This window comes from Lupinus angustifolius, unplaced genomic scaffold (genome assembly GCF_001865875.1).
Source record: "Lupinus angustifolius cultivar Tanjil unplaced genomic scaffold, LupAngTanjil_v1.0 Scaffold_5_169, whole genome shotgun sequence".
Taxonomy (NCBI): Eukaryota; Viridiplantae; Streptophyta; class Magnoliopsida; order Fabales; family Fabaceae; genus Lupinus; species Lupinus angustifolius.
The window spans coordinates 24780-37204 of NW_017717380.1; the positions used below are offsets into that span (position 1 = coordinate 24780).

General features: G+C 30.7%; 1 protein-coding gene across 1 annotated transcript; it reads right to left on the reverse strand.

Moving 5' to 3' along the window:
• Positions 1-5094: 5094 nt before the first annotated feature.
• On the reverse strand, positions 5095-7543 carry LOC109337371 (putative zinc finger protein CONSTANS-LIKE 11). Its single transcript, XM_019574337.1, has 4 exons — positions 6703-7543; positions 6171-6311; positions 5606-5734; positions 5095-5471 (listed from the first exon to the last, which is right to left on the reverse strand). Exons 1-4 carry the CDS (start codon positions 7336-7338, stop codon positions 5373-5375), a joined length of 1005 nt encoding a protein of 334 aa, XP_019429882.1. The 5' UTR covers positions 7339-7543; the 3' UTR covers positions 5095-5372.
• Between the last annotated feature and the right edge of the window lie 4882 nt (positions 7544-12425).

Sequence of the window (12425 nt, forward strand, 5' to 3'; positions counted from 1 at the left end):
TCAATAAATTATTGAGAATAATGTAATTCATTTAGCTAGTTTAATTAATCGATTAATAGATTGCATAATCGATTAAACAATATGTTATTTATGTTATAGAAGGCATGATAGCTGAAATGAAAAAACACAAAAAATATTATTCAATTTTCCTTCTTCTTAGTTCTTACATCACACAGGGTAATCAATTACCCGTATCTTAATTGATTAAGTTTTTGCTTTATTTCTTTTCTTTCAACAGTGGTATCTAGAGCTAAGTGATCAGGGATCTATGGAGGTGCTAAGTTAAGGTGCAAGAAGCTTTAAGTGGTGAAGCTCATAGTTGTGTCAGAGACTCAAGGAGAAAGGGGGTGAAAATGAAGTTGCAAAAGGAATATGGTAACCTCACACGGATTCTCAACGAATCTTTCAATTCTTGATGGGAAAAACTACGATTATTGGAGCATTCAAATGAAGGCAATATTTGGGTTCCAAGAATATCTTGATGTTGTAATCTGGGCTGCAAACAACAGAGGAAGATTCTATGGAGTATAGGGAAACCAAGAAGAGGGATTGCAAGGCAACCTTCTTGATTAATTGCAGGCTCCTTGGAAGCACATGAATAAAGATTTATAGAAGGGCAATTTGGTAGGCAATCTCAGCAGGCCTTGAGTGCTCAATTCAGAAAGAAAGGTTCTGCACACATGATAGATTCAAAAGTGACAAAGGAAAGTGGCATGGTGATAAGAGAGTTGAGCATGAAAATTCAAGATCACATGGACTAGGGCCTCAAAAGATTAACTCCATTGGTCAAAGTTATGACAACGAGATCAACAAGGCTAATAAAAGGGGCCATCAATGGAATGACATGAAGAAAAAGGATAAGAGTGGAATCCAATGCTTCAATTTTAGAAATTGGGGTCATTTTGCCTCAGAATGCAAATAAAAAAGGCCACTCATGTTAAAGAAGGAGAGACCAAACTAGCCAAGGATGAGGATTCAGAAAAAGAGGTGTTGCTACTAGCCAAAAGAGAAGACTCCTATCAAGAGGCTAGTGATTCAGATGATGCACTTTTGATGGTAACAACTCAGTGTGATCAGAGTTCAAGCAATTGGTATCTTGACACAGGTGTTCCAATCACATGACAGGGTGTAGGGAGTGGTTTGTGAACCTGAACAATTCTGTTGACACAAAGATCAAGCTTACAGATGATAGTGTCATCACTGTAGAAGGAGTTGGTAAGGTGATGATCAAGAAGAAGGATGGATCGAACTCCTACATATCTAATGTGTTGTATGTGCCAAGAATGAAAAGCAATTTGTTGAGCCTATGCCAATTACTTGAAAAGGGATACAACATGAGGTTGGATGATAGGATGTCGAAAGTGTTCAACAAAAGGGGAGTACTGATCTTGAAGGCTCCTCTCTCCCAAAATAGAACTTTCAAGATTGACACATGGATTTGGCATCAAAGACTTGGTCACCTCAACTTTAGAAGCTTGTAATTGTTGAGAAATGATGGAATGGTGACTGGACTACTTAGCATCAAAATACCAATTGAATTGTGTGAAGAATGTCGCACAAGTAAGCAAACCAGAAACTCATTTAGTTCTCAAGTACCAACCAAGTCCACTAGATCACTTGAAGTGATGTATACAGATGTATGTGGATCCTTTGAAGTTCAATACTTGGAGGGAACGCCTACTTTGTGACTTTTAAAGATGACTTCACAAGGAAGCTATGAATCTATTTGATAAAGAAAAAAGTGAAGTTTTTGGCAAGTTCAAGAGCTATAAGGCACTTGTGAGAAACAAAGTGGAATGAAACTGAAACTGTTAATGAGTGATGGTGGAAAAGAGTACAATTCTCTTCAGTTTCACACTTCTGTGAACAAGAGGGTATAACTCATGAGGTAATTGCACTATATACTTCTCAACACAATGGAGTATTTGAGAGGGTTAATAGAATTGTCCTAAATATGACAAGAAGCATGTTGAAGACAAAGAAGCTACCCAAAAGATTTTGGGCAAAAGCAATCTCTACAACAACCTATATTTTGAACAGATGTCCAACTAAAAGGCTAGCAAAAACAACTCCAGAAGAAGCTTGGTCAGGGCTTAAGCCAAATGTGAAGCATCTCAAATTTTTTGGCTCAGTATGCTACAAGCACATACTAGATTGTAGAAGAAAGAAGATGGATGATAAAGGAGAGAAACTGATCTTCCTAGGTTATCACTCAATAGGTCCTTACAAGGTGTTTAATCCTCAAACAAACACTATCTCATACAACAGGGATCTCAAGTTCAATGAGGCTGAATTTTGGGACTGGAATGAACATAATGCATGCTCAAGCATATCAGTTGGGATGGATATTGACAACATACAAAGCACACCATACGTGCAGATCATCAGAGAAAACAATGCAAATTTTGTTGAGAGACCATAAAGACAAAGACACATGCCATCAAGGTTTAGTGATTATGAAGTATTTAATGACTCAACAATCACTCACGAGGGAGATCTTGTGAATATGGCCATGCTAGCTGAAATGGTGTCAATCTCATTTGATCAAGAAATAAAAGAGAGTTGATGGATTGAAGCAATGGAAGAAGAAATTAGATCAATTGAGAAAAATGGCACATGTGAACTTACAACATTACCAAAGGGTAAGAAAACTATCTCAATAAAATGGGTGTATAAAGTGAAACTGAAGCCTGATGGAGCTATGTCCAAGTACAAGGCCAAGCTGGTAGCCAAATGATTCTTAGAAAAACCAGGACTGGATTTTGATGAGGTTTTTGCTCCAATAGCAAGAATGGAGACAGTAAGACTTATCATTGCAATTGCTAGCTCAAAAGGGTGGAGCCTATGTCAGATGGATGTGAAATCAACCTTCTTGAATGGCCCTTTAGACAAGGAAGTGTATGTAACACAACCTCTTGACTTTGAAGTTCATAATCAAAAGGAGAATGTGTATAGATTACATAAAGCACTCTATAGTTTGAGACAAACACCCGGGGCATGGAACAAGAGGATAAATGGTTTTCTATTGAAGCTAGAATTTCTGAGATGCAAAAGTGAGCATGGCATTTATACAAAAGGTATCTCTAATGGAGAATTAATTATAATATACTTATATGTAGATGACTTACTAATAACTGGCTGCAAGGATGGTGAAATGGACTGACTCAAATCAAAGCTGAAACTTGAGTTTGAAATGTCAGATCTAGAAACTCTCTCATATTTCTTAGGGATTGAATTTGCCATAACTAAGGAAGGGATATTAATGCATCAAAGGAAGTACATTACTGATGTACTTAAGAGGTTCAATATGCTAGAGTGCAACCCAACCTCAACACCTATTGAAACTGGTCACACTCTATGCAAGGAAGACACTAAAGATGAATCATTTGACTCGATTCTTTATAGGCAAATGATAGGATCTCTAAGATACATTTGCAACTCAAGATCAGACTTAACTTATGGTGTTGGTTTGGTTAGTAGATACATGGAGCATCCTAAACATTCACATATGCAGGTTGTAAAAAGGATACTCATATATCTCAAGGGAAGTTTGGACTATGATGTTATGTTCCCTGCCAACAAAAGCAAAGACCTTAACACAATCTATGGCTATACTGATGCTGATTGGTGCGGTGATAAAGATGATAGAAAAAGTACAAGTAGATACCTATTCAAGCTTGGAAATGCAGCTGTGAGTTGGTGCTCTAAGAAGCAAAGAGTTATTGATCTATCATCATGTAAAGCAGAATACATTGCAGCCTGCTTGGGAGGACAACAAGTACTTTGGTTGCAATCAACAATCAACAATCACTTTAGCAAAGAGTCCAGTGTCTCATGGCAGGAGCAAACTTATAGAAACCAAGTATCATTTCTTGAGGGATCAAGTGGAGAATGACAGCTGGAAGCTAGAATTTTGCAACACTCAAGAACAACAAGCTAGCATACTCACCAAACCATTAAAAAAATATGATTTTTAAAGGCAGAGAAGGGAGTTTGGTGTGATAAGCTTAGCTAGTATGAATTAAGGGAGAGTGTTGAAAATAATGTAATTCATTTAACTAGTTTCGTTAATCGATTAATAGATTGTATAATCGATTAAACCGTCTGTTATTTCTATTGTAAAAGCCACTCTAGCTGAAATGAATAGGTGCAAAAAATATTATTCAATTTTCCTTCTTCTTACATCACACACGATAATCAATTACTCGTATCTTAATCGATTAAGTTATTTCTTTTTTTCTTTTCTTCCTACATAAATATACATAAATAGTCGTCTTAAAGTAATATGTTGAATATGATATACACCTTCATCCCAATATAGTTATGTTTTGGGTTATCAGGGTGTATATATGGACATCCCAATATGTCTATCATTAACCTTTCTCAAATTTTCATTTGCTTTCTAAATTTGCTCTCAATAATTTTCTTAATCAAAAGCCAAATTTATTTTCTTATATGTCCTATTTGCCTATATCCACTCGAAACTGATTACAGCTATTTTATATTCATTTTGATTAAATTATTTACTTATGAATTTTTTGATTAACCAACAAATAATTGGTTCAATTATAAAGTTTTGAATCAAGATATCATACAAGGTTAAAAATCAATGTTTGATCATTAATAACAACACTTGCACACCCAAAAGATTAATCTCTTACCCTGGTTAAAAGAAAAATATTTTTTTACTAACATAAGAATCCCAATATTAGGTTGTTCCATGCATAAATATATATATTAATTTTAAATAAAATTATTAGAATAAATTATAAATATTTAAAAATATTTTCTCCACATTTAAATTAAATAACCTGTAATGATTAGAACAAACAATTTTTTTTAAGTGAGGCTCATAACAAGATAAACCAATTATTGATAGTATATATCTACCTTCTGATATCTTATAAAATGAGAGTCATGTCTTATAACATAAACCAACTTTTTTCTCTAATTTTATTTCTTACTTGAAAAAGGTTGTGCGAATGTAAAATAAGAAAAAAAATTAAAGCATATATTTAAGAATGTTTAAAATATGTATTAAAGCATAATAATTTCCATTTTCATGGAATTATGATAATTTTTATATATACAAATTAAAAACAATTGGTAAATTATTCCTCCAATATAAAAGAGTAATAGAAATTGAATGCAACTAACTAGAAACTAAGTGGAGGTGCCCTTCAACTACCAACTTCATATTTGACATAAGGATCATATCACCTCCCACTTATAATAACTTATTCATAATTTATTATTTTTCAAAAGAAAATCACTTCTGCATTACTTTTGGCTTGCAAAAAGCATCAAATGCAACTAGCCAAAACTTTAAAGCCTCTTCCAATAAAAGCTGTTTCTCTTTGGTGTCAAAAAACTTAAAAGCCACAATACTGAAATTGACTAGCTCCAAAATTGTTCACATATTCTTCTGCTCCCATTGTTACATTCTCTTGTTCTTCATGCAACTCTTCAATCTACATGAATGCCACGTAAATATCAAAAACCCATAATCTAAGTAACAATGTGTTCCCTAATATCACTCTAATAATAATAGTTAATAATCCTAAATTGATGTCAAAAATGATAAAGCAGTAAAATTAATATTTACCCAGAAATCAACTTCTTCTTCATATCTAGTAGTGCATTGAACCTTTGGAATGTCAATAGCCTCATCATTGCGTGCAAATCTGCCACGTATGCGTGGTCGATTGTCTGCTAGTGTCTTTCGGCATGCATACTGCATAAAAACAACAAAGCAGACACATTTCAGACCCTTATATATTCATATTGTATTAGTATGTAAAATATCCGTGTCTCACAATAAGTACCACTTCATATGTTTTTGATAAGATTGATTGAAAAATATATTGAAGTTAAAAGTTTAATAATTAAATATTTTTTTTAGCCAATTACATCAAATAACATGACACATTTTGTAGGATAGTAGTGTGTTCCAATAGAATACTATAATAGTTTTATTTTGTGAGTTAATAGGTTACACATTAAATAATTATTCAATGTCTTAATATTATAAAATATTTGGGCATCAAAGTAAAAACTTATTTATATGCAGAGGGAATATTATAGAGTTGATACATCAGTCATTCAAGTGGTATTAATTTACTATCCCACTTCAATTATTTTAGTACTAAAAAAATAGTGATATTCTTTACCTTAATGGTTCTGTTGAAGTTCCTCTGGCTTCTCTTTGCTCTGTATTTAGAAATCCTTTCTTTTCTTTCTTCTGCACTGTAACGTCCTACTTTTAAGTTTGGTTCTTCCTCCGTTTGAGAGATGTTATTTGCTTTCATGTTCTGATCAAGAAGTAAAACAAAGTTCAATAAAATAGCTATGAAAAAAAGACTAAATGGTTAATTTGGTTCAATCAATTTGTTTCATGACAAAATAATTTAAGGTCCTTACATGGACTAAATTGATTAATGTACAAAGTTAGATACATATTAACATTTTCATAATTGCACTTACTAAATTCACAAATGCTTTAAAAAAACAAAAGGAAATATAGTTTTTAATAACATATTTATCTTTATAATTACAATAAAATTATATTTTTGCCTTTAAAAACAATAGGAGAAGCCGAGAAACAAGTACTTGTCTTTCTTCTATTAATGGAGATGATCTTTATTCTAAATTAACATTTTAATCAAAGAAAACTATGAAGATAAAAAAGGAGAAATTTTTTACCTGCAAATCTCCTGTGCTACACACTCTCCTCATTTGTCCATCTAAGGAACTATTTTCAGGTGAATTGATTGCATGCCTTTGAAAATTTGGTGAATCTATGAGTCTATCACAGTGAGATTTGAACAGAAAACCAGGTTTCCCATCAAAAGAGTTACTACTGAAACTTCTTTGCATGTACTTTGATACATTTTCAGCACCACTATAACTATGAGGAAAAAAATGATGCTGATTATATGTATTAATATTATAATCAATACCCAATTGGCATTCCTCACTTTTCACTTCAAACCCATCTAAAGCTGATGAGAAACTTCCAAATTCATTTTCTAAAGTTGGGGCATTTAACACATGGTTAGGTTGACGATAAAGGGTTAAGTTTTCCAAGTTTGTAGTTGGAGGAGAGAAAGAGAAGAAAGAAGGGGAAAAAGGGTCTAAAGAAGAGGGAATAGTTTCATCAAATTGGTGTTGGTTGGTGTTATTGGAATTCTCTTGAGGTATATCACTGAAGAAAGGGAAAGAGTCAGAGAAAAAAAGAAGGTCTCCAACTCCATCATCAGAAGATGAAACCATGTCTGAGGTTGAATGTGTTTGTGTGTGGATGTTGGATGTGCCAAAAGGATAAAAATCAGAAGACATTGAAGCAATTTGTTGTTACAAGGTAAAACAAAAAATTGAAAAAATGACAAGTTTTGTCTTGTTTTTGTTGGTGAGAGGTGGTATTTTGTCTAAGTATATATGAATTTCTGAAACTAAACTAAGGGCTATGAATTATTTAATGTGAAGGAGTGGAGCAACAAGACAAATCAAAACTTATAACTTTCTCATCAACTTCTCTCTTTCTCTTTAGGATTTAAGGAAGTTGTTCAACACCTTAGGCTTGAGACCAGTCCATACAAGCTTGAAATGTTATTCTATATATAGAGAACAATCATCTTTCAAATTACAAATATAACACTTCTTCTATTTTTATATACCCCACTTATTTTAATCATTCTTCAAATCATGAATTCTTCTAGGGAATGAAGGGATATGAATAACATAACAATTTACTTATGGGTTTGTAATATAATTTTATTTGAGTGTTTTTTTAGGATTTAATATGTATATACTGAGTACAAGTATTTTTTATACTGTCAGCAAATTATTATCATTCATATATTAATTATTATTGACTCTTAAACAAAAGTAATACAAATCAATGGTGAATGATGGACTAACATCGTAAAAAACTTTACACTATCGATACATATATTTTAAACTCTTTTTATTCTAGAACAATCTAAATTATTAAATTCTGATATATGATATAATAATAAATTGCAAATCATGTTTGAGAAGCTTTTATGATTATTTGGAAACCTAAATCACATGAATATAGATAAAAAGAGTGAAGAGGAACTGACTCTGTTCTTCTGTTTTAGTCACTATTTATAAGAGTAACTGTATATAAGAGAATGGTGACACTTACCATTGTCATCAAAACTAACCTACTTTAGTAGGTTACTAACAAATAATAATCTACATTGACATCTCGTAGATTTATATTAATCTAATAATAATTGTGTGTTTCCTTCTTTCTCCTTTTTAAATTGGAAAATGAAATCAAAATCACACTAAATTATTTTTTAACAAAAACTTATATAATGAATCCTTTCTAAATTATTGTTGAAATTGTAGAGCTATGCATGAATTCTTCTTGATGAAACAAGAAAGATGGAAAATAGAATATTCATTGAATATTGAATAGAATGAATGAATTGAATTATACAATGAATCCTTTTATAAAGGAAGAAAAATACTAATCGCCCTAACTAACCAACTAACCCAATTTTATTCTTAGAAACTAATCACAGTTAAAACCAACCCAACAATATAATCTCTCATATTCACATACACTATTATTTATATGATACAATATATTTCAACAGTCCACCTCAAGCCGGAGAGTGAAAATTTTGAACTCTCAGCTTGGAATTGATTTGAAGCAATAACAACGCTTAACCACATATGACAGAAGCTATATCATCAAACGCTTAACCACCCATGACAGAAGCTATATCATCAAACGCTTAACCATCATTAGCAGAAGCTATATCTTTGCTTAACCACCATGGACAGAAAGCTAACCATCCAATGCTTAACCATCCATGACAGAAGTTATATCTGAGCTTAACCATCATGGACAGAAACGAACCAACCATTGATGATGACAGAAAGAAAAAAAGGATCGAAATCTTGATCCTAATGAGATGCTTCTATGATGAATAAGAAAGAGGGGTAAATGATGAAGAATAAGAAAATGATGTAATCTTGTATAAGATAAATTGGTCATGGTACTCCATTTTTGAAGAGTTTGAGGATATCAAGAAGTTAGCTTATGTACTTGAAAAGAATTCTTGACAAAAAACAAACTTCTTTGATCTGAATTTGAAGGTCGATGAAGAAGGTGATAATGATGAATTCAAGGCCATATATTGAAAAGAAACATTGAATGCTGAAGAACAACGCTAGAGCAATCAAATAAATCAAGATAGTCTTGCCACATGCAGCATTGTCACCTATTGGAAGCTAAATAACATTAATGAAGGCCATTGAGATGGAAAAAAAAAAGCACCACCATGTTCTTGATTGTTGAAGTTTTCCATGAAATCCTTCATGGAATCATGAGCGGAAACTATCAAAAGATAATTATGCTCTGATACCATGTTGAAAAGGTAGAGCTATGCATGAATTCTTCTTGATGAAACAAGAAAGATGAAAAATAGAATATTGAATAGAATGAATGAATTGAATTATACAATGAAATCTTTTTATAAAAGGAAGAAAAATGCTAACCACCCTAACTAACCAACTAACCCATTTTTATTCTTAGAAACTAATAACGGGTTAAAACCAACCTAATAATATAATCTCTCATATTCACATACACTATTATTTATATGATAATTGATATATCATAGATTTATATTAATCTAATAATAATTGTGTGTTTCCTTCTTTCTCCTTTCTAAATTGGAAAATGAAATCAAAATCACACTAAATTATTTTTTAACAAAAACTTATATAAAAACATATACAACACGTCACATTTTAAGATAAGTATTTTTATATTTTTATGCTATTATTTATGACTAAATTTTAATTAGAATTAATTTTTTAATGTATTGTCAAAATTTTATTAGTTGTGTCTATGTATATACGTTTTCATGCAAATTTTTCTCAAATTTTAATTTACAAAGACTTAGACTTGTATTAGTTCAAGTGACACATACCACTTTTTTATATTTCAAGTGATTTTTAGAAAATCCTTTTACTTATTTTAAAGAAACACATCCACTAATGTATGATTGGTCCATGTGATATAAATTTAGAATGAACATTTATTTCAATCTTTTAAGATTTTTGTGCGCAGCAATTTGTCTCTACAAAAATTAAATTATCCAATTAGTGCACACATTTATTTTCTGCGACCCACCTTAGTCTCTCTATTACTTTGGCTCGGTCAATGTTTAGAGACATGCAAACATAATACCTTGAGAAGCAATTGAGAAGAACAACATATATAAGAAGTAAAAGAATTGTTATCTATCATAGTATGAGACTATTAATTTTAGTTAGTGACATTGTATGTTTTGTATTTCATTTTTCTTATGTGAAACTTACTATTATCCTCTTAGAGAGAAATTTTTAGACTATGTCTCGTGATTATTTATTTCTTAATTTGAAGAAGTTAGTTTTACTTGTTAAAATTTACAACCTCATTCCTTTACTTTTCCTCTATTTTATTTATATGTTTGTCACTTCTATAATTGTCTATTTTATATCACAAAGAGTAAAGTTGGTTCTGAATTTTCCAATGTTAATCAAATACTAAATATATATATGATTTGTTTACAAAAAGTGTAATTCTTTTACTGTAACGTCACATTAAAATTAAAAACATATTTCCTCGAAATTAGAAAGAAAATTAAAGCAAGATTGTCGTTCTTTTTTTATAAACAAAGATATGTGAACCTTTATGTTGTAACTCTGTAAGCATATCTTTGCATTGTTTTTAGTATACTATATTAGTATTTGTCCTTCAAAAAGAAGAATCGAATCTGAGAGGACGACAAGGAAAAAAGTAAAACTTGACCCAAAGTTATCGTATCTGCACTTATTTACATTATTCACCTGATGTAAATCGACAATTTTTCCTATTTGTATATTTAATTAAAAATAGTTGACTGAAATAAAGTTCACTTTTCATATTTATCGACCGAATCAATAAAAGGACTTCCTTCTTGCCTTTCTTTCCCATTTCTCTTGAGATGTCATTAATTAGATAACAAATTAACTTATTAACTGAAAGTAGAACATTTTAAGTTGGACTTATTTTATTTAGAAAAAATAGTATATGCATGAAAGATTTTTTTAGCCCAGGACGGTGCATTATTCATCATATACGTGTTATCAATGTTGGATATTAAATAAAAATAATATTGATAAATGATATATTAAATGTGTAAAAAATTTTATACTAACATGACATAGATATTGAATTTTTTTATTTAACCAGACTTTTGGTATTTGAAAATCATAATGACTTATTTGATCAAATTTAGGAAAAAAAAAGTAAAGTTCACAAAACCTCCTTAAACTTTGTGTTTTGCAAGTAGATACTATAAATTTTTTTTTCTTCCTAATTACTCTTTAAAATTTAAGTACTAGTGAAATTAGTCCCTACATACAGACAATTTTAAATTAAGAGTAATAAAAATAGGATTAACACATTAGATAATATAAGGTTGAATATTATCAATTCACATCACTTTATTTTATCTTCCTTTCATTGAATGATACAGTAATTCAATTACTTAGAATGATGTTCAGCAACGACATTGAATGGCTATTGGCTAATATAGGAGGTAAATAATTTAATTACTTGTTTTGGTTGAGAAGAAAAATCAAATTCACCATTTATTATTCTTTAGTGAAAGTCTGAATTGAGAAAAAAAGACTCATTAAAATGCATATAAATGCCCGACAGAAATCATTATTAAACTAAACTTTGCTTGAAATCTTAATGTAGATTCATTATCTGCAGTTCTGCATATTGCTCTTCCATAATCCATGAGAAAGAGAATTAAACTTATTAATCAATTTATTTAAGAATTAAGGAGAGTAACTCCCACTCAAGTAAAATTCATTATTTGCACGGTGCTTTATTTAAGGATCTTCTAACATAGACATGAATTATTAGTATTTTTTCTAGTTATGTTTAAGGTAACACAATATATTTCATTTACCTTGTGTTGAAAAAGTTTAGACGTGAAAACTAACGTGATGGAAATTTATAGTGGTAAATCTTATATCTTCTAATGTATTAATTTTAATTTTATTGTTAGTAATTTAAAATTGTATATATATATAGACCAATTTTACTAGTAGTTAAAATTTAAAGAGTAAATAAAAAGAAAAAAATGTTTATAATGTCTATTAGTAAAACACAAAGTTTATATGGGTTTCGTTTCCCCAAAAAAAATATTCTTCTTAAATGGTTGGTGAAAGATTGATTAGAATATCATGACCTTGTGTCTTGCTTTCCTGCAATTTTCTTTTATGTCCCGATTTTTTATTGTTTTTTTAGGATTCGTCTTTTTCTCATTTTTGTTTTTGTGTTTCATGTATTTATCATGTACATCTTCCTTTGTGAAGTGAGCTTTTATTGTAAAGAGAAAAGG